Source organism: Chlorocebus sabaeus, chromosome 7, assembly GCF_047675955.1.
Source record: "Chlorocebus sabaeus isolate Y175 chromosome 7, mChlSab1.0.hap1, whole genome shotgun sequence".
Taxonomy (NCBI): Eukaryota; Metazoa; Chordata; class Mammalia; order Primates; family Cercopithecidae; genus Chlorocebus; species Chlorocebus sabaeus.
In genome coordinates this window covers 137321244-137344128 of record NC_132910.1, presented here as the reverse complement: position 1 = coordinate 137344128, position 22885 = coordinate 137321244, and the positions used below count along the sequence as shown (strand labels likewise).

Below are 22885 nucleotides of genomic sequence, written 5' to 3'. Positions count from 1 at the left end.
TGCAGGAGCTCTAATATCCCTTCCTATATCCCTCCATGTCCTAGCTCCCTGGACCCTCTCCTCCCTTCCAAATCAAAATGTATCTTGAGGGAGAGGCTTAGACAGGAGGATCTCTTGAACACAGGAGACCTGACTTGAGTCTGCAGACCTACCTGGCAGAATCTCGAATCACGGTGATGTTGCTGATTTTATGGATTAAAAACTGAGATACTGCAAAGAAGTGAGGGAAGGGAGCGAGGGAGAGCAGGAAAACGAATATTGTTTAAGTGCCTAGTATGTGCGTGCTAGACACTTCATATGATGCTCAGTAAAAATGCTTTGCCTGCATGAATAACTGTTATCTCCCTGACAAGTAGAGTTCAGTATGTTTTTTTTTAAATGGATAAACACATGAATACATTTTTACCACAAGAAGCAGATATTAGTCCCATATCACAGATGAGGACACTGACATTTAGACAAGTTATGACTTCAAGGCTAAACACACACAACATTCCAGTCACCTAATCTTGTTCTCTCCTTACTGTTTAGCTCCCTGCCCAGTTTCCTCTGTCCTCAGGATTTTGCTCTTGACTTTTGAAAAAGAACGACCAGCTAAACTGATCAACATATTTATACCAACGGATGCAAATATATTGATAGAACCTCCCCCAACCGCAGGGATCTTGAATTTTAATGACAATCTTCTGGGGACAATGTCAACTCACAGAAATGGCTCCCTCGGAATTTCACGCTGTTCAGGAGGTATTTTGGTACTTTAGTGGCATTAAAAATATATTCCACAGCAGATATTTTCCTGGAGGCTGGACACTTACATAAAGACGACGCATCCTTTATAAATTAACCCTCGACAGCCTTTGCATTTATCTAAATGGATGTTATTTCGAGGAGACAGTGATTTGTGTATTAGCCCCTATCACTACAGAAGACTTGTAAGATACGTTGGGAATTGGCTCCTCCCCTATCCTTTCGCCCCCTCCTCTCAGAACCTTATAAGCTTCAGAGTACGGTCAAGGCAAGAGGAGCATTGGAAAAGAATTTGAAAACAAAAATAAGGCTCTGATTATCAACACAAAGACCACGAAGAGCATAACTCGTGAAAAAAATTTTCACATCCAGAAGTTGGAGGGCCACAAAGTACAAGTCGTCCAGGCCAGTCTGCAAAGACTGTTCATGCTTCTGCCCAGCAAAAATCTGGCAGGCGACACGTCGCGACGAATTTCAGCTGCAGAAGAGGAAGAGCATCACCTGCAGTCCGCGGCGTGGGAAACGCCGCCGGAGGGGCTCCGCGAGCCGGGGAGGTGCGCGCAGCGGGGCTCCGGGCGGCTCAGGCGCTGAGTGCGAGGAACGCCCGCGCTCGCCGGCGCCTAGGAGACGCTGCCGAAGGAGGAGGGCAGGCGTTTCACCCGCGCCACAGCTGCAGCGGGCCAGAGAGACCGCAGAGACCGGGACCCCACGCAGCCTCCGCGCCCGCTGCTGCGACTGCCGGGGTGGCGCGCCCAGCCGGAGAATCCCGTCCGCGCCCGGGGCGGGGGGCGAGGCGGGGCGCTGACGTCACCTCCCCTCCCCCACCGCCTCCAAGAGGGAGGGAGCGGGGAAAGAGGCAGCGAGTCGCCGCAGCCGCCGGCCGCAACTCCTCAACTCGGCGGCTGGCTGCCCGGGCACGTCCTGACAAACTTGGTTGCTCCCGGGCCCTCGCTCCGGGCCCTCGCTCCGGCCCCGCGCACTCTCTTTTCGCCCCCGTTTGGTGCTTAAGTTTGCCCTGGTCGGAAGCCTCCGGAGATGCGGCCGCCTGGGTCCCGGCGGCACGGACGATGGCAGTCTGGTTAGGGACATGTTGAAGATCCCGGGGAGGCAAACTTGGTACTTCAAACCCGGCTCCTAACACAAATCCACATCGCGTGGGGATCACGGAGCTGCCGGGGACTTTAGAGCCCAGGGCCCAGGACTCGGCTAGACTGGTGAGTTCTTTGTTCAAATTGTGCATGCCTTTTGGCATTTAAGTTTAAACATAAATGAAATTACGTGGGGTGTGTGGCTCTAAGCGAGTGCGGGAAAGCGTGTGCGCCCTACGGGCTCTCGGCTCCAGGAGCTGCGCATCCCTCTGGCTTTGTGCGGCTCGGCGATGAAAGATTCGTATGCATAGCTTTGGGAATTCATAAAATACATATAGAGCACTGTTCAAAAGAACTTGAGAGGCGATGCTGTTTGTGCATTATTTTGAATGTAACTTATTATAGCAATGGTGCCTAGGGAGGGCGCATCGAGGCTGCGAGATTTGCAGGGGCGCAGCGCCCTCTAGTCCGGGCACCTGGCGAGGCGCGCTCATTGCCGGGTTCTGCGCGGAGGCGAACCTGGACCTCCCCGGCGCTCGGCGACGTGGGCGCTTGCTCACCCCAGTCTTCACTGCCCACCCACCCGGGCCCATTCTTTATATGAGTTACAAAAATCAACTTAGGTGGACTGGATGGAGAGGCCATGCTGGAGGAAAGCGTTTTGTTTCTGGAACCGTCTCCCCAATCCCCTCCCTAATTTCCACGAGCCTTTGGGAACAGGGTTAGGGAGGGTCGATTATTTAAAGGACAAATGTGGAACTTGAACCACATTTCTCTCTCTCATATGAAAATAATTCGATTTGTGATAGCTAATAGGCATGTCCATTTCGTTCTGCTGGCGCTTAAGGATCAGGAGAATCGTGGCTGAGTCTTAAGTCTGAAATCTCCATCCCTGGCTCTCGGCGGCTCCTGTGGCGACGAAGTGCAACTTCTTCCAGGCAGAGATTTCTCAGGGAGCCTGGAAAATCGGGATTCCCAAACATGTAAAACATCTAGTAAGCCCTAGGAAGCGTTATTATTTATTAATTAATGGTCATCTTCTCCAGGAATTCTTTTGTGCCATTTAAAACAAATCCCGTGATTTTATGTCAGGAAAGGTATCTTTGTACTTTTTTACTGTTCTTCTTTTCCCCTTTTAGCACGACTCCCGCTCCCTCGCTCCCAGGAAACGGCTGGAGTTCCGGTGTGGTTGGGTTTTGCTGAGAGTTACAATTCGGCAAGCGGCACAAGCCGGTTGGGCTTGGAGATCAGGTCACCCACTTTCGAGGTGTTCCATGTATGAAATTGACCTGTAAGCACTTGGAGCAATTATGGCCGTGGCAAACACGTCTTTGGACGATGGTGTTTGCATTTGCTGGATGCGCGGATCTGTGTATTCTAACTGGTGGGCAGGGAATATAGGGCTACGAATCGGCACACTCATCTTGCAGGCTTTATTTTTCCTTCCCAGCCATAACCTGCTAGACACTTTCATTATTATTTTTTTTCCGGTCACCTCTAAGATGGCTTATAAGGTGACTGCGTTAACTTTGAAGCAAGGAAATTCTTTCACACTTGACTGACCAGCCGTTCCCCTCCCCGCCAAGCTCCCTCCACCGGTCCCAGGGAAATCGGATCTCTTTGTCTTCCCAGTGTTAAAATGCCTGAATCCCACAAACTTTCCGAGGTCAAGTCCGCCCTCTAGTCCGGCCTGCGTCCCAGCGCCTCCGGCTCTCCGGGCTTCGGCCGAGTCCGCCCTGCGCCGAGCCTGCGGCTGGAGCTCTGCCCGCGCCGGGGATGGGCTCCGCGCCCGGGACGCTCAGGCTGGGCGCCCGGCGCGGGGAGTTCTCTGAGCGGGCGTCTGGGCGCTGGGGCTTGCCCTCTGCCTAGGAACTTGCAGTTGTCGGCCTGGGGTCACGCTCTGGGACCCCTGGGCCGACTCCCGGGCTAGGAAGCCCGCGGGACGCCGCGGCTGCCTTTTGTCCCGCAGGCCTGGGCGTCCGGGGTGTCAGCGGGGGAGGCCAGGCGCCGGCGGCGGGGAGGGCCTGGGGTCTAACCCGGCTCAAAAAGGTCGCGGGGGAAGCGTTTCCATTTTCTGGGGACTCAGTGTGGATTGAAGGAGGAAGTAGGTTCCGACCTAGCTGCATTCCTTTGGAGACCTGGAGGACGACTTCAGCCCACCAAACCGTCGCGGACTCGGAGCTGCGCCATTCAAATGCAGATTCAGGGACTTCTAGAAGGCTATGGAAAAGCTCAAGGGATGCCTCTAGGAAGCTTTCTCATTAGGCCCCAGCTTTTTTTTTTTTTTTTTTGAGGTTAGCTAACGTTTCCCTTTCTAGGCAGGGAGTATTCCCCAATTCCTTGCACAGCGCCTATGGTTGGCTGTAACTAACGTCGGCATCACAAGCCTCGCCCTGCCCCTCGGAGCCGCGCTAGACCACGCTGGGCGCCTTCTCGTCTCCAAGCACGGAGCTGGCGTTCGCAGGGACTGGGGCTCTTCGGGCCCGGGCGGGGCGGCGTGGCCGGACCCGCGGGCCCCGAGCCTGCCGCCGGGGAAAGTCGGCTCGAGTTTCCGCGCCCGAGAAACGAGCGCCGGCGCCGGCGGGCGTGGCCGGGGCGGAGGGATCTCCTGCACTCGGGGAGCGTGAGGCGCCGGCGCCGGCGCCGAGCTGGGCGGCCGGGGGCGGGCGCGGGGAGCCGGCGCGGGAGCGGGGCGCGCGGCAGGTACCATGCGGACGCGCGAGCTCGGCGAGACCCCCGGCAGGCCCGCTCCCCACTCGGGGGCGCGCTGAGACGGCAGGTGAGCTCCCCCAGAGTGCCGTCGCCACTTCGGACCAACTTTGCGGTAAGTTCGCTGGGGCGCGGGGGCGAGGGCGTGGAGCGCGCTGCGGTGCGGGCTCTGTGGGTGCCCGCCAGGTCCCCGGCTCGGGCTCCGGCGCTGCCGAAAACCGATGAGTGCGCGACCTTGCGGAGGGTGCAATGACTCGGTCCTTCCCCCTTGGGAAGTTCAGCACTGGCTAGTGGGGTGTCGGCGGCGGAGTGGGAGGAGGCGACCGCGCGGGGCCGGCCCGGAGCCATTGCTGGGGTCCGATCCTTTCTGGCTCGCCGCCTTCCCCCCGGGAGCTCGCCGCGTTGCGCCGGCCTCGCGGTCTCCTGAGGCATCCCGCCGTCTGCGAAAGACCCTCTCGCTGAGAAGTGCACGCGGGAGGCCCGCGCGGGGCTGCCGGGTCCCTGGGTCCCTGGGTGTTTGCGCCTTGCCGGAGCGCTGCTTGGAGGTGTGGATGCAACCGGTGGACTGCGGAGTGAAGGGCTGCGAGGCTGCATTTTGGGGCTGAACATCTGCACAATGTGCGGTTTGTCAGTGTTTTCTGTCTTCTCTGGAGGAGGAACATTTAAGATCTTTTTAAAAGAAAGAGGTTTTGGTTTTTCATTGCTTAAAAAAGAAAAAAAAAAAAACCTCGGTGCTTTCTTTTACAGAGCCAACTTTCTGCTGTGTGTTAGATTTTTTTGTTCCCGCTGATGTGAATTGCAAGGCTTTGGAAACAAGGACGCAATTGTATGAGTTAGGAAAGTAAACTCATAAATATTTTCTATGCAGTTAAGTTTTTTTTTTTTTTCGTGTGTCTGAACTGTGGTTTCATTAAGTGGCTTTTGTTAAGCAATTCCCGGGTGCCTGATAGAGGCGATTTTTTTAAAGTGGATATTAACAGTGATTATTAGTATGAGAAAAGACTGAAAAGAAAATGACCTTCAGCTATTCACTTCTTTTTCAAAAGCAGATTCTTAATGCCTCTTATATTCAGATACAGGTTTCGATAGTTTAATTTGTGTGTGAGAACTAGGTAATAGTGATGTTTTTCACACTATACTTAATGAGTTTGGTTATGCTGTCACCGTTGTTACAGGGACGTTTGAAAAGGTGTTTCTCCAATTAATAGTTAATTGTGATATTTGTCTTTGTCTTTTTGTCTTAGGAAGACAGCTCTGATTCCACAATTAGAATTATTCGTTCGTATTTAAGATGTAAAAATACTTAAAACACTATGTAATTTTTTAAAACAACAATTGGTATAAGCCTTGAGTTATGCTAAACATGGCATTTAACAAGCGTAAGGTAAGGTTTGATTTGAATGAAGTTTGCATTTGTATACCCATTTTTTGAAAAATGAACACCTTAAATGAGCCAAATTCTTTGGCACTCTGAAAAGAAGTGAGGTTGTTAGAAGACTTTATAAAATCATTTTGGGCCACCTGTATATTCATTTGTCTCTTTTAATTAGTCACTAGAAGTATCCCCGTTGGGTTCTTATCATGTTATTAGATCATTTAAATCCATGGTCCGGCCAGGTGCCAAAAGAAAAATGTTTAAAAATTATGGCCAGGCACGGTGGCTCACGCCTGTAATCCCAGCATTTTGGGAGGCCGAGGCGGGCCGATCACCTGAGGTCGGGAGTTCGAGACCAGTGTGGCCAACACAGTGAAACCCCGTCTCTTACTAAAAATACAAAAAATCAGCCGGGTGTGGTGGCGGCGCCTGTAGTCCCAGCTACTCGGGAGGCTGAGGCAGGAGAATCGCTTGAACCCCGGAGGCGGAGGTTGCAGTGAGCGGAGATCGCACCATTGCAGTTCAGCCTGGGCAAAAATAAATAAATAAAATAAATAAATGAAAAGAAAAGAAAAATCTTATGCACAAACTAATTCTGTTTTCATTCCCCTGATCATCCTCTGCCTTTAGACTTTGCTTTGAGGCCCCTTTGAAGCAGTCATTTCTTTGAATGTTAGAGGTGGATAGGATCTTAGAGATTTATGTTTTAAAGCTTTACCCACTTGCTTTCCACCCAAGTTTGACTGATTTTACGTAGAATCAGTAAGCCAAATCATATTAGTACATTATTATTGCATTAAATTCTGTCTCAGTGGCATAATTTGTAGCCTAAAGGACCTGATTTAATAGCAGGGAGCCATAAGGCTAGATGTGCTGTTTAATCTTTATGAGTGGGGATTTGCAGTAGATAATTGTTCTTTTGACCAGATTATATAGAAGTTGAAGCCAACCTCTGTCTTTTGGTCTCACTTAATTGTTCAGTTTGCAAGGGCTCATTTATCCTTAGACACTGGAGAAGAGTTTTTGAAATGAGTGATATATGTCAATTAAGATCAGGAAGTTGCCACTTTATCTTATGTCTGAGGGGAACTACTTTTCATTTCAAAAATATATTCTGATGAGGAATCCGCATATTTCACTTTTTTAAGTTTTTAAAGTCATCTTTCTTTTACTGTAAGTCCCAGATTTAAATATGTTGCCTACATTCTTGCTTAATTCCAAGGGTTCATTATGTATTTGAAGATAAGTCTATAAAGTAAAAATAATAAAGTCTTCTATACACTGTTTAGGAAAATTAGTCATGATTTAATCTGTATCCTTCATAGAATATTAAAGATAGAGCTTCGTGATAATCTGCAAAACAGACACTGATCTGACATTATCTGTCGCCAATTTTGGGGCAGTGTAAGGTGGGTGGTGACCTCTTTCTGAGCTACTGGAAATCAGTCCTCTACAGAGCAGCCATCTGCAGTGTTGTTCCCGGCCTCGTGGTTGTGCCTGGATTTTCTGTTAATTTGAGAAGGATAGATGTTTTATTTTCCTATGTTATCCCTCTCTAGATCCCCTCCCCAACACAGTCCTGCCTCCCATTTCTCACTCTTAATGCTTCATTCATCTGTCCATTTACCAATCCAACAATAGTGGACCTCCTCTGTGTCAAACACTGAGCCAGACACAACATCTAGTGAACAAATCATGTTTCCTGCCCTCAAGCAGCTTGTAGTCTGATAAGGGAGAGGACAAGTACACAGTCTCTTATAGACCAGTGTGATAAGAGATCCATTCATGTCAAGGTGGTCCATAGCAGCACCTCATTGAACTAGGGAATCTGGGGCAGGTGGATTTAGAATAATGTGAGTTCTGAGGGAAGTGTGATTCAGAGGGGAACAATTCAGGCAGAGGAAATGATGTGTGCAAAGCAAGTTATAGAAAACATAGTGTGGCTTGTGGCGTGATGAGTGGAGAGAAATTCTGAAGACCTCATCATACCATGTTATGTTAGGAAAAGGATTGGCTTCTTTTTTTTGTCTAGGTAGAACAGATAATCTTGACTATGACTTAAATAATCTTATTAAAAAAGGGATTATTATTTTTATGAGGCAGAGGTTAAGGAGAGAGGAAAAGAAGGAAATGTTGAAAAGAAAGGTGAAAATAAACAAGCTGTATGTGAGAAGTAGAGGGCGGGAAAAAAATAAAAGATTGATGTTTGCATTACTTTCGGAAGAGAAGAGGTCAAGATGTTACATTAGTTTAGAGCCTTCACCACTAGGTGGTGTTATTGGCTCAAGACAGCTTGGTTACTGAACTTGTTGCAAGTCTGGGAAGTATCCCTTTTTGTTTTGAAATAAGAAATAGTGTTGGGAAATTAGGAAATTAGGTAGAGGTCAGATTATCAAAGGTCTTTAATGCAAGGTTAAGAAGAATATACTTAGCAGGCTAAGGGGAAATACTGAATATTTTCAAACTAAAGAATAATGTCACAAAGAAATTTGAATAGGTTGACTGAGATTGGGGGCAGAAAGCAGGAATACCAAAAGACTGTGGGAATACTCTACATGAACAAAATACTCATTCGAACTAGGTGGCAGCAGCAGAAATGCAAAGGGAACCATTTTGAGAAATTGAGAAAGAAATGTCAAGTCTGGATGACTTTTAAGAAATGAAGGTTTGAGAGCCAGGAGACTATAAAGATTCTAGTCCATCCTTCAATTTCTTGAATAAATGGAGTCGAAAGGATTAAGCAAGTTCCTTGAATTCACCCAGTTGATTAGTGACAAAGCTGGAGCTAGGTTTCACATTTGATGTTCTCCCAACCCCTTCCTTTTTGTTTGATTTGTTGGTTTGCAAACTTGGTTGATTTGGTAAGTGGCGAGATTGGAAAATACACTGGAAGAGCTGTTATTTTGCAATGGCGAGTGGGTGAAAAGTCTATATAGTTGTCCCTTGGTCTCTAAGGGAGATTTGGGATTTTATACCCAAATCTGAGGATGCTCAAGTCCCTTATATAAAATGGGGTACTATTTGTATTTTTACTGTTTTATTGTTTATTTTAAAGACTTTCTCAACCTGAGGTTGGTTGGATCCATGGATGTAGAACTCCCCTATAGTGAAGGCCAATCATATAACTTAGGTTTGATGGTATTTCAGGAGGAGTGTTACAAGGCGTTTGAGAGAGATTAGAGCTGAGATTTTAGATTTGGTGCACTGATCCTTCATGATTGGAGGCAGAGTGGATGAGATCTTTAAGGGTGGTAATACATGCATGTGGAGGAAGAGTTGGAAGAAAAGTTTGTAATGCTACCATTTTAGGTGAGTCAATGTAGAGTGTAAAAGAATATGGAAGAGAATCAGGAGAATGTTGTGATTCATTTTTCATACCTATAGATTGCCTCTTTGTTTTGAGGGACTCTGTGACTGTATGAGTGATCAGGAGTGTTGGGGAGGGGAGTGAGTAGTGTCAAAGGTGTCATGAAATGAAGGAGGATGAGCACTGAGAAAGGTCATTGGTTTGACATTAGCTTGTGATGCTGGAACAGCTGTTCTGCCAGGGTGGCCTGCAGGATCTCGGTGGAGAAGTGTTTAGCGCAGAGGGAGTTCTAAGGAAGCCAGGGCGGTGCCGTGAAACTCCTTTTCTTGCGATCTTCGCCAGTATAAAAAAAAGAGAAGAATAAGAGTGTTTGTTTGAAAGAAGTGAAGGTTTGGATGAAGTTTATTATTTATTTATTTATTTATTTATTTATTTATTTATTTATTTATTTTGAGACGGAGTCTCTGTCACCCAATGGCACGATCTCAGCTCACTGCAACCTCCACCTCCTGGGTTCAAGCGATTCTCCTGCTTCAGCCTCCTGAGTAGCTGGGACTACAGGTGTGTGCCACCACGCCCGGCTAATTTTTGTATTTTTAGTACAGATGGAGTTTCACCAAGTTGGCCAGGATGGTCTGGATCTCTTGACCTCATGATCTGCCCACCTCAGCCTCCCCAAGTACTGGGATTGCAGGCATGAGCCACCGCGCCTGGCCAAGTTTATTTTTCAAGTAGGGGAAGAACCTGTGTGTGTGTACGGATTCTGCACAAGGTGTCAGGAGTGGGAGGAGCTGTAAAAGAGGCAAGATTTTGTGGCATCAGAGTATCTTTATTTGCAGCTAGGGTGGGTGGCATCTCTTCTGAGGGGTAAAAAGAGAGAACAGGTGAAGAGAACATTTTAAGAAGAGTAGGGAAGATGGACTTTTCTCCCTGAAGATTTCCGTCGTCTTGATATACATGCAACATTCACTTTCCTGGCCTGTCATTTAGTGAAGGGTTGACCGAATCTGATTATACAGGGAGCCCAATTCAACATATAAAATCAAGCCTTACCAACTTGGGAGTGGAGGAAGTGGCCATTGTTGATTATTGGCTACTCTGCCAAGATGTCATTTAAATTACTTCTGTGTGTGGAGAAAAATACATTAGATGAGATGATCTCCACTCACAAGAGGTCAGCAGTCTGTTTATTGGCCTTCTCCTTGGGCAAAGTTTGCCCTGGAATGTGGGTGAGGAGAAAGTAGTTGGAGGATAAGGAATATAGAGAGAGGGGAAGGAAGAGAATAGCACAGGAGTGCCTCCCCCTGCCAGGAATAGACACACAGCCGCTGCCTACTTGTCCTGCCTTGTTCCAGGGAGCACAGAACAACTAGAACCCATCATCTTCATGATGCCAACAGACATGTTTTATAGGTTCATGTAGATAAGCAGGTTTTATATAGAGGCTGTTTGAAAAATAGGACGTCTGTTTAACTTTCTTAAGGACAAGAACACTTCAGGAATCTATTTTTGGATTGATTAAATCATGTACATGCTGAAGTTTTCTGAAAAAGTCACATTGTAGTTCCACACTGTCACTGTCAGTAAAGACCATTCTCAGGGTTCAATTGGAACCAGTCGTTGATCACGTGAAGGCAATATTTAAATTATGTCTTGCTAGAGTTATCAGATTATTGCAGCTCCAGTGAAAGCTAGCAACATATACATGGAGTTAGCAGAAGTAATTAAATGACATCTACCAAGCCTACGGCTGCTGCTTAGTTTCTAGGGTCACAGCTTCCTCCATTCATACTGAAAATCATATGAGGATGGGTTGAAAAGAATTAGTATACACCCAGAAAATAAACAGGATCTACTCATTAGTATTTCAGTGTAAGAATGAAGGCTTTTAAAAGTACCCACATGGCTATGATAATTGAACTAGAAAAATTGAGAGTTTTTTTTTCCTGTTCTAAATTTTATCTGGAATGTCTGAAATTTTAGAACTCATTCAACATTTTATTTAATATACAGTATTTTTAAAAAGCCATTTACGCTGGGTGCGGTGGCTTGCGCCTGTAATCCCAGCACTTTGGGAGGCGGAGGTGGGTGGATCACTTGCAGCCAGGAATTCGAGATTAGCCTGGCCAACATGGCGAAACCATGTCTCTACTAAAATACAAAAGTTGGCTGGTCATGGTCGTGCATGCCTGTAGTCCTAGCTACTCAGGAGGCCGAGGCATGAGAATCACTTGAACCTAGAAGGTGGAGGTTGCAGTGAGCCCAGATTGCACCACTGTGCTCCAGTCTAGGTGACAGAACAAGACTGTGTCACAACAAAACAAAACAAAACAAACTCATTTGCAATTCGTAATCTCTTGACAACTTCACGTGTTTGCCAACCAGGCAGAGTGTCTCACAACTGTAATCCCAGCATTTTGGGAGATCCAGGCAGGTGGCTCAGTTGAGCTCAGGACTTCGAGACCAGCCTGGGCAATATGGTGAAACCCCATCTCTACAAAAATACAAAAAATTAACTGGGCATGGTGGTACGCCCAGGTACCCGGGAGGCTGAGGTGGGAGGATCACTTGAGCGTGGGAGGTTGGTGCTGCAATGAGCTATGGATGGTGCCACTGCTCTCCAGCCAGGGAGACAGAGCAAGACCTTGTCTCAGGGGGAAAAAAAGATGCTTGCAATTTAGAGATCTTTTAAAAATACTTTAAAAATGTGACACTGAACTGAACTCGAAGTTCCAAATTTTAATCATGAGTTAAATTCAACTGACGCTTTCACTATGTTGATAGAAAATGAGAGTGGAGAAGAGCACAGTGAGGGAGAACACAAAGCTCTCAACTTAATAATTTTGTGTTTTTATCATAACATGTGGAATGAAAAGTTTAATAATGTTTTCCTGTTCCATAAAGGGCTGGAATGACTACTGGTGTTTTTAGGAGTTGTGACCTCTCAGTAGTAAACATGCAGCGTTTAACAGAATTGATGCATTGTGTGGTGCCGCGTCCCTCCTAATGTCCTCTCTCTGTGGCTGGTAAAACCCTTCGAAGACTTGAGCTTGAGGTCATTTAAACACTTGCATATTTGCAGTTATGTTTTCAGCACAGGGGCTGTGTTTTGTGAAGAATGTACAGTCACAGTAACGGATTGAAGCATTTTACATGAAGGTCTCCCTAATGAAGAAATATGAAGATATTAATATCTGGCTTTTACTGGAAAAGTTATTTTTCTCCCGTATTTATAGATTTTCAGAGATCTATGCTAAAGATATTTAAGCTTTGGACCGGGAGCCCTTCTCCCTCAAGGCTGAACTAAGTAAACACACTTTGTTTTTGCTTTGGAAAATGCATTTTAGAAATCCCAAATTACAGTGAGTTTAAGCAGTGTGATCACCTTCTAAATATCAAAGTATAGCCCTTGGCTCAGATGGTCTTTGGAGTTTAATTTGCATAAGCAAGGAGTCTAGGTGATAAGGTCCTTTTTAGATGAAATGGTGTTTGAATCTTTCGCCCCCTTCAGCTTTTCTGTTTGTTTTGCAGAAGAGCCACCCACAGCCATTGTTTTGATCAGGGTGGTTTTTATAGGGAAACCTGCGTTCGTGGTTCTTGGTTACATTATTGCAGGGTTAAGAATATCTCCCAAAAAGTGTATTTTTTCATTTAATAATTTATTCTAATCACAGTAGCATTCTGTTAGTCAGGTTTGCGGAGTACATTCAGGGTTTTCAAAGGTCTCAGCCGTGAATGTGGTCCACAAGTCCGTCCCAGCTGTATTGTGTCCCATGAGATCTGGTGAGTAGGATGTGGAAGGTAATTGGGTGTTTGGTAATCCAGTTGGGGATGAGTGGGTAGTGGCAGGGGCTGTGGTGGGACTGAGTACCTGAGACACCATGGGGAGAGAACAGCCATAGCAATCTGATGTGTTGGGCATGGTCCATGTGTCTTGGGGGATGGAAGAGTGCCAGAGCCTTTTGGCAGGGTGGATGGGGGGAAACAGCATGGCACATTTGCGAGTGGGGTTTTTGTTGTTGTTGTTGTTGTTGTTGTTTTTGAGATGGAGTCTTGCTCTGTCACCCAGGCTGGATTGCAATGATGCGATCTCGGCTCACTGCAACCTCCGCCTCCCGTGTTCAAGCAATTCTCCTGCCTCTGCCTCCCAAGTAGCGGGGACCACAGGCGCGCACCACCGCACCCAGCTAATTTTTGTATTTTTAGTAGAGATGGGGTTTCACCATGTTGGCCAGGATGGTCTCCATCTCTCGACCCTGTGATCCGCCCACCTTAGCCTCCCAAAGGCGTGAGCCACCTGCTGGATTAGTGAGTATTTATGGGTTGTCTCCAAGTTGTAATGTTAGACTTCAACTGCACAAAAATCTTTACTCACTGTTTCTTATCACACCACTGTGTTGTGTGGTTCCCTTTGCTTCCTCAGTGGCCGCCATCTCCCCTTGGGCCTCCCACTTGGGCCCTTCGAATCTTGGGGCTCTGCTCTTGGATTTTTTTCTTGCCTGCTCTCTTCCTTGGTGACGTCATTCAGTTCTGTGGTTTTAAATACCATCTTTCATATTCTGACAACTCTCAAATTTCTGTCTGCAGACTGGAGTCTCCCACTTATCTGCTGCCCACTCACAGTCTTTTTATTTTTATTTTTTATTTTTGAGACGGAGTCTTGCTCTGTCCCCAGGCTGGAGTGCAGTGGCACCATCTCGGCTCAGTGCAAGCTCTGCCTCCCGGGTTCCCGCCGTTCTCCTGCCTCAGCCTCCCGAGGAGCTGGGACTACAGGCGCCGCCACGTCGCCCGGCTAATTTTTTGTGTTTTTCGTAGAAACGGGGTTTCACTGTGTTAGCCAGGATGGTCTCGATCTCCTGACCTCGTGATCTGCCTGCCTGGGCCTCCTAAAGTGCTGGGATTGTAGGCGTGAGCCACTGTGCCCGGCCCACTCACATTCTTTACTTGGATAGCCAGTGGCCGTTCCCGTCTTACCCTGTCCAAAACTGACCCCCCAATCTGTTCCCCAAGGATTCTGCTCCTCCTGTCTCCCTCTTGGTTCCTGGCCCACTTGTTCTCTACGCTCAGCACTTTGGCATCCTCTGGGGTACTGCTGACTCCTCCTTTCCCTTCCTCTCTCCATTCCAGTGCATCAGGAAACCCTGAAATAGATTCAGAGTCTGCCCCCTGCCCCCGTTGTGCCCTGACCCGCAAGCCCTCTGCCTGTGTGGTTCCCGTAGCCTCCAACTGCTCCGGTCGCCCTCCAGCTGCTGCTGGCTGCCTCGCAGGCTTTTCCGTTTTACTTAGACCATGGCACTCCTCTGTTCAGAATCATCCGGGGGGCTTCTCATTTGATTTATACTGAACTCTGAAGTCCTGAAAATCGTCCTTTATCCATGAGTCCATACTGATCTTTGTTTATCGAGACAGAGTCTCGCTCTGTGGCCCAGGCTTCAGTGCAGTGGCCGGATCTCAGCTCACTGCAAGCTCCGCCTCCCGGGTTCACGCCATTCTCCTGCCTCAGCCTCCCGAGGAGCTGGGACTACAGGCGCCGCCACCTCGCCCGGCTAGTTTTTTGTATTTTTAGTAGAGACGGGGTTTCACCGTGTTAGCCAGGATGGTCTTGATCTCCTGACCTCGTGATCTGCCTGTCTTGGCCTCCCAAAGTGCTGGGATTACAGGCATGAGCCACCACGCTCGGCCCATACTGATCTTAAGAAAAAAAAAAAAAGATTCAGGCTGGGTGCAGTGGCTCACACCTGTAATCCTAGCAGTTCGGGAGGCTGAGTCGGGCAAATCGCTTGAGCCTGGGTGTTTGAGACCAGCCTGGGCAACATGGTGAAACCCGGTCTCTACAAAAAATACCACGCTTGGTGGTAGTCCCTGAGTGTCTAAAATTCTGTCAGTCTAAATCTACAGGCACACTTGTATAGTCTCAGCTGCTCAGGAGACTGAGACTGGGGCCCAACCAGCTCAAGGCTTCAGTGAGCCCAGATCGTGCCACTTTGCCCCAGCCTGGGTGAGAGAGCCAGACCCTGAAAAAGAAAAAAAAATTGAATAAATAAATGGGGGAAGATAGACAAATCAGTTTCATAGAAGAATTCTAAATATTTCGGGTAGCAAAACTCTCCACCTCTTAAGCGTGGGCTGCGTGTGGTGACTTCCTTACAAATCGTACAGTACAGGAAGGGGTGAAAGTAACCTGACTGAAGAACCTGGCGGACACTACCTCAGTCACGGGGTCGGGGGCAGCGTCCACATTGACACATCGGGTTGATTTTACCCCTTGCCAGGGTGTGATGGAAATGACACTCTACGTCTGTGGCTTTCCTCCCCAAAACCTAACCCCAGTCGAATGAGCGAAACATCAGATTCCAGTTGAAGGACATCCTACAAAATACCTGACTAGTACTTCTCGAAACTGTCCAGGTCATCAAAAGCAAGGAAAATCTGAGAAACGTACATTCCAGAGGAGCCTTAGGAGACATGACAGCTAAACGTAAGGTGGAGTCTTGGAAGGGATTCTGGGATGGAGAGAAGGTCTTGGGTGAAATCTGAGCAAATCTGAGTGAAGTATGGACTGCAGTTAATGATGATGTGTCGGTACTGGTTCATTAGTTGTATGTAGTATAATGTACTCATGCGAGATGTCAACAGTAGGGGAAGCTCTCTTTGCAACTTTTCTGTAAATCTGAAAGCATTCTAAAATAAGGTTTATTTAAAAAAAAAAAAAAAAAAAGGCCCCCTTTCATGATAGGTTCTCTCCCAGGATGTGCCCCAGCCACACGGTCCCTTTCTTGCTTCCCTCATCTAGTGCTTCTCTGCTGGTGTGACTTTCTGCCCTAGAGGATGTTTGGCGATGTCTTGAGATAGAGATATTTTTAGTCCTCACAGCTGGGTGGTGAGGGAGATACCACAGGCTTCTAACTGGTGGGGACCGGGAATAATACTGAACACGCTCCATCGCTCCAAAGAATCTAAGAGTTGCCCAGCATGTCACTAGTGTAAGCCCTGGCCCTTTGGATTTAGGGTTCCCTCTTTTCCTTCAGGTTCCAGACCGTGGTCTTTCTTTGCCCTGCTTTAGTTTTCTCCTTAGCACTTACTTATGGGCATCGGATATACTCTGTTTACTTGTCTGTCTGTCTGTCTCTGGCCAGGAAACGTGTCTTCCGTCAGGACTTGTTGGAAATTTGGTTCACGTTTGAATCCCCAGCATCTAGAGCTCACCTGAGGCCTAGTATGCGCTCATTAAACGTGCGTAAAAGGAATTAAATAGTTAATGGAAGGGGTGAATGGATGGTAAAGATAACACATACTCGTGCTAAAAAGTCCATGGGAGAGACAAATGCCGCTGTAATCACTTCCTCAGCTGCCTGTTTCTCTGCCGGTTCTCTAGAAGTTACCGCTGTGAACAGCTGCTTGTCTGCCTCGACTTTTCTGTCCATTTTAAACTGTATCCGTGGGTACATTTTATCTGCGCCCCCTTCTCCTCTTTTTTAAACAAACATACATAGGATCAGCTTAGTTTTTCCAGTTAATATAGCTAGACATATGTCAGCATACAGAGTACTATCTTACCTTTTTAATGGCTGCATGATAACTTTGTATGTGGAATTAAGCAAAAATACTTCAAATACTTGCAATAGAATCCTAGTATAATACTTTGTTGTATAGTGGATGATGGTAAAAATATCTCCTAAAATATAATGTGTCTCCTGAAACAAAAGACACTGCTTGCTAAACATCATCCAAGTGTTTTTGGTTTTGTTTTTTTGTTTTTGAGACAGAGTTTAGCTCTGTTGCCCAGCCTGGAGTGTAATGGTGGGATCTTGGCTCTCTGCAGCCTCTGCCTCCTGTGATTCTGCTGCCTCAGCCTCTGGAGTAGCTGAGATTACAGGCATGCACCACCACATCCTGCTAATTTTTGTATTTTTAGTAGAGACAGGGTTTCACCATGTTGGCCAGGCTGATCTTGAACTTCCTGAGCTCAAGGGATCTGCCTGCCTTGGCCTCCCAAAGTGCTGGGATTACAGGTGTGAGCCACCGCGCCCAGCCTCTTTATATTTATTTTTATTTCTAGTTTGTAAACCTCTTGGGATTGGGATCTTTGTCTTTTATTCTTTAACACCATGCAAGGTTCTGTCTAATAAGGTTCTCCATACCTGTAGGTTGAATTGAACTTTTCATTTGTTTTGATAAAATTACAAGATTATTTTATAGTATTCAGATTTCCCTGAGTATTAGAACTGTTGACTAAATGGAGATACTTAAAGAGATAGTTTTGGGAGAAAATTGTTTTCTTATTTTGTTTAAATGATAATTGTTCTCCTGGAAGCCAAAAATCTGTCTAATTTCTGACTTTATCTGGAGAGGAGAAGGCATCATAGCGAAAGAACAAGTTAGGGTGGCCAACTTGAATGTGATTCAGTATCAATTAAGCTTTAATTGCTTTAAGCACATCAGGTCTTTTTTTCCCCCTAAGGCAAGGACTTATGGGGCAGAGTTGGCAGTAGCTAAGTTAAGATACTATAAATTAATGTTGTTGTGCCAATTTCAACTGGGCTGTCAAACCCACCCTCCAGTTTGCTATTCGTTTACCTCTGGTGGCATTCACATTTTGTGAATATTAATTTGAGAGTAACTTTGCAAGATCACAGCACTGTCCTCTACCAGCTGTGCTGGGGCGTTTAGCGAAGCTGCATTGATTTACAAGATGAATTTGTTGGCAAAGGGGAACAGTTGATCTGAAAATAACTGTCCTGCTTCCCTGGCCAGACCTCAGCCCAGTGGACTTCGCCCACCTTCCCATTTGCCATTTGTTAAAGGCAACGTTTTCTTCATTTCTTCAGTTTCCCTCTTTCCTCCCTCAGTCACCCAGGGACTCTCCTGCAGGGTCTGCCACCATGTATTAATACATTGATTTGACCCTTATGTGTGTTAGCTTAGAAGATTTAGCTTTTATGTGTGTGTGTCATCTTCTCATGGAGGGGCCTGGGGAGACAGGTTGTTCGGTGCCCTGAAGATAGGAGGCATTCCGTGAACAACTGGATGTTGACAGCAGTGGTGATAAAACATTGATATAGTTGGTAAGATTTGCTTCACTGACTTAGAGAGGAAAAGCACTGCTTGACATCAAACTGCTGAATTCTGGTTTTTCTTTTGTAAATTGCCTTTCTTTCGGGCTTATGTTGGTGTTAAGTATCAGACGATGATATAATTGTTTTAATACCTTTAAGTAGTTATATAGAGCTGAATGAGACAGTAAACCCTTACATTATGTAGGGAGTGAACTTAACCATTCTTATACAGAAATAACATAATTTCAGGATAAATTTTGAAAGGAGATTACGAGCTGTTGTTACGGGGCGCCATGTAAAAGCACTGTTGGTTTTTGTTTTTTCTGAATTAGTTGTCAGAAGCTTTGCATTCTCACAATACTGTAGGGGCATTAAGTTTGCCAGCTTTTGATCATTTAATTCGTTGTATGTAAGTAAATGTAAACAATATTCATTACTTTTTAATTGTTGCTTATATTTGCCTTAACCATTTAAATATAAAAATATAACTTGATTGTTACAGTTAGTAGTCTTTCATTTGATACTCATGAAGATTTTTGAGTTGTTTAAATATGAAAGATAGGACCTTGTCATTCAAAAATGAAAAGGAAGTTTTTGTTAAGTTTAGTAATTTTAGACATGTTACAAGAATGTTGATACTTATATTGGAAAACATGAAAAAAATCCCAACCCGTTGCATTTATTTATATTCCATGTGTATGGAAAATATTTGTTTAAATGAGAGGTTTAAAACAATTACACACTTTCGCTTGTTTTATTCCCCACGGTAACGATTCTGATTTCTTCTGTTTCAGATTCCTGAGAGTTAAGCAATGGGGAGACATTCGGCCTTGCTTCTGCTGCTGCTCCTCCTCCTCCAACATTTTGGAGACAGTGATGGCAGCCAAAGACTTGAACAGACTCCTCTACAGTTTACACACCTCCAGTACAACGTCACGGTGCATGAGAACTCTGCAGCTAAGACTTACGTGGGGCATCCTGTCAAGATGGGTATTTACATGACACATCCATCGTGGGAAGTAAGGTACAAAATTGTCTCCGGAGACAGTGAAAACCTGTTCAAAGCTGAAGAGTACATTCTCGGAGACTTTTGCTTTCTAAGAATAAGGACCAAAGGAGGAAATACAGCTATTCTTAATAGAGAAGTGAAAGACCACTACACATTGATAGTGAAAGCAGTTGAAAAAAATACTAATATGGAGGCACGAACAAAGGTCAGGGTGCAGGTGCTGGATACAAATGACTTGAGACCGTTATTCTCACCCACCTCATACAGCGTTTCTTTACCTGAAAACACAGCCATAAGGACCAGTATTGCAAGAGTCAGTGCCACAGACGCAGACATAGGAACCAACGGAGAATTTTACTACAGCTTTAAAGATCGAACAGATATGTTTGCTATTCACCCAACCAGTGGTGTGATAGTGTTAACTGGTAGACTTGATTACCTAGAGACCAAGCTGTATGAGATGGAAATCCTCGCTGTGGACCGTGGAATGAAATTGTATGGGAGCAGTGGCATCAGCAGCATGGCCCGGCTGATGGTGCACATCGAACAGGCCAACGAATGTGCTCCCGTGATAACAGCAGTGACGTTGTCACCGTCAGAGCTGGACAGGGACCCAACATACGCCATCGTGACTGTGGATGACTGTGATCAGGGGGCCAATGGTGAAATAGCGTCTTTAAGCATCGTGGCAGGCGACCTTCTCCAGCAGTTCAGAACCGTGAGGTCCTTTCCAGGGAGTAAGGAGTATAAAGTCAAAGCCATCAGTGGCATTGATTGGGACAGTCATCCTTTCGGCTACAATCTCACACTACAGGCTAAAGATAAAGGAACTCCGCCCCAGTTCTCTTCTGTTAAAGTAATTCACGTGACTTCTCCACAGTTCAAAGCCGGGCCAGTCAAGTTTGAAAAGGATGTTTACAGAGCAGAAATAAGTGAATTTGCTCCTCCTAACACTCCTGTGGTCATGGTAAAGGCCATTCCTGGTTATTCCCATTTGAGGTATGTTTTTAAAAGTACACCCGGAAAAGCTAAATTCAGTTTAAATTACAACACTGGTCTCATTTCTATTTTAGAACCAGTTAAAAAACAGCAGGCAGCCCATTTTGAACTCGAAGTAACAACAAGTGACAGAAAAGCCTCCACCAAGGTCTTGGTAAAAGTCTTAGGTGCAAATAGCAATCCCCCTGAATTTACCCAGACAGCATACAAAGCTGCTTTTGATGAGAACGTGCCCATCGGTACTACTGTCATGAGCCTGAGTGCCGTAGACCCTGATGAGGGTGAGAATGGATACGTGACATACAGTATCACAAATTTAAATCATGTGCCGTTTGTGATTGACCATTTCACTGGTGCTGTGAGTACGTCAGAAAACCTGGACTACGAACTGATGCCTCGGGTTTATACTCTGAGGATTCGTGCATCAGACTGGGGCTTGCCGTACCGCCGGGAGGCCGAAGTCCTTGCTACAATCACTCTCAATAACTTGAATGACAACACACCTTTGTTTGAGAAAATAAATTGTGAAGGGACAATTCCCCGAGATCTAGGCGTGGGAGAGCAAATAACTACTGTTTCTGCTATTGATGCAGATGAACTTCAGCTGGTACAGTATCAGATTGAAGCTGGAAATGAACTGGATTTGTTTAGTTTAAACCCCAACTCTGGGGTATTGTCATTGAAGCAATCGCTAATGGATGGCTTAGGTGCAAAGGTGTCTTTTCACAGTCTGAGAATCACAGCTACAGATGGAGAAAATTTTGCCACGCCGTTATATATCAACATCACAGTGGCTGCCAGTCGCAAGCTGGTAAACTTGCACTGTGAAGAGACTGGTGTTGCCAAAATGCTGGCAGAGAAACTCCTGCAGGCAAATAAATTACACAACCAGGGAGACGTGGAGGATATTTTCTTTGATTCTCACTCTGTCAATGCTCACATACCACAGTTTAGAAGCACTCTTCCGACTGGTATTCAGGTAAAGGAAAACCAGCCTGTGGGTTCCAGTGTAATTTTCATGAATTCCACTGACCTTGACACTGGCTTCAATGGAAAACTGGTCTATGCTATTTCTGGAGGAAATGAGGATAGTTGCTTCATGATTGACATGGAAACAGGAATGCTGAAAATTTTATCTCTTCTTGACCGTGAAACAACGGACAAGTACACCCTGAATATTACCGTCTATGACCTTGGGATACCCCAGAAGGCCGCGTGGCGTCTTCTAGACGTTGTGGTTGTGGATGCCAATGATAATCCACCCGAGTTTTTACAGGAGAGCTATTTTGTGGAAGTGAGTGAAGACAAGGAGGTACATAGTGAAATCATCCAGGTTGAAGCCACAGATAAAGACCTAGGGCCCAATGGACACGTGACGTACTCAATTCTTACAGACACAGATAAGTTTTCAGTTGACAGCGCGACTGGTGTTGTTAAAATCACACACCCTCTGGATCGAGAACTGCAGCATGAGCACTACTTAAAGATTGAAGCCAGGGACCAAGCCAGAGAAGAGCCCCAGCTGTTCTCCACGGTAGTTTTGAAAGTATCACTAGAAGATGTTAATGACAACCCCCCTAAATTTATTCCACCTAATTATCGTGTGAAAGTCCGAGAGGATCTTCCAGAAGGAACCGTCATCATGTGGTTAGAAGCCCACGATCCTGATTTAGGTCAGTCTGGTCAAGTGAGATACAGCCTTATGGACCACGGAGAAGGAAACTTTGATGTGGATAAACTCAGTGGAGCAGTTAGAATCGTCCAGCAGTTGGATTTTGAGAAGAAGCAAGTGTATAATCTCACTGTGAGGGCCAAAGACAAGGGGAAGCCAGTTTCTCTGTCTTCTACTTGCTATGTTGAAGTTGAGGTGGTTGATGTGAATGAGAACTTGCACGCACCAGTGTTTTCCAGCTTTGTGGAAAAGGGGGCGGTGAAGGAAGATGCGCCTATTGGTTCATTGGTAATGACAGTGTCGGCTCATGATGAGGACGCCGGAAGAGATGGGGAGATCCGATACTCCATTAGAGATGGTTCTGGCATTGGTGTTTTCAAAATAGGTGAAGAGACAGGTAAATATGTTTTCATTGCTCTCATTTGATACCCTCTTCCGTGTTTTTTTTTTTTTCTTTAACCATCTGCCCTGTGACAGCTTCTTCACAATTCCTGGTTGCTCTTTGGGCTCGGTGTAGATGTGCATGTGACTATTGTTTTGGCCCGGCTGCTGTATGTAGGTGTGTTTATTCGTCGTAAGCCATGAAGATGGAAACAAAAGGGCCTGAATGATTTAAGTGGCGTAAAGTGAGTAAAAGACCAGGAATACGTTGAAATTGTTACCACTGATACTGATCTCCAAATTTGTACTCTATTGTCAAAAGCATCATTATGGTTTTGTTCTAACTTTGAGAAGCCTTTCCAACTTTTTTCAGTCAGTATATTTGCAGGCTCATACTTAGAAAAACTGCTGCTGTCATCTGGCATGCCATTCAGAGGTTGCTGCGCACCTGCAGAGTTATCCAGTGCATGCAGAGATGATGTGCCAAAACTTCTCTAATACGGTGTTCACTTAGTACCTCGTCTAGATTTTGGTTGAGAGGC

At 46.0% G+C, this 22885-nt stretch overlaps 1 protein-coding gene across 4 annotated transcripts in view; it reads left to right on the top strand.

Annotated features, from left to right (window-relative positions):
* Nucleotides 1-1572: 1572 nt before the first annotated feature.
* The window catches only part of FAT1 (FAT atypical cadherin 1), a 143608-nt gene continuing 122295 nt past the window's right edge, over nt 1573-22885 (top strand). For 2 of the 4 annotated variants that reach the window (XM_073017791.1, XM_008000505.3), the window contains exons 1-2: nt 1573-1961; nt 19077-22359. In XM_073017791.1, coding sequence (XP_072873892.1) covers nt 19095-22359 — 3265 coding nt within the window. In that variant the 5' untranslated portion in view covers nt 1573-1961; nt 19077-19094. Of the gene's footprint in view, nt 1962-4453; nt 4660-19076; nt 22360-22885 lie in introns of those variants that run through there. The other 2 variants (XM_008000507.3, XM_073017790.1) reach the window with 2 other exon arrangements.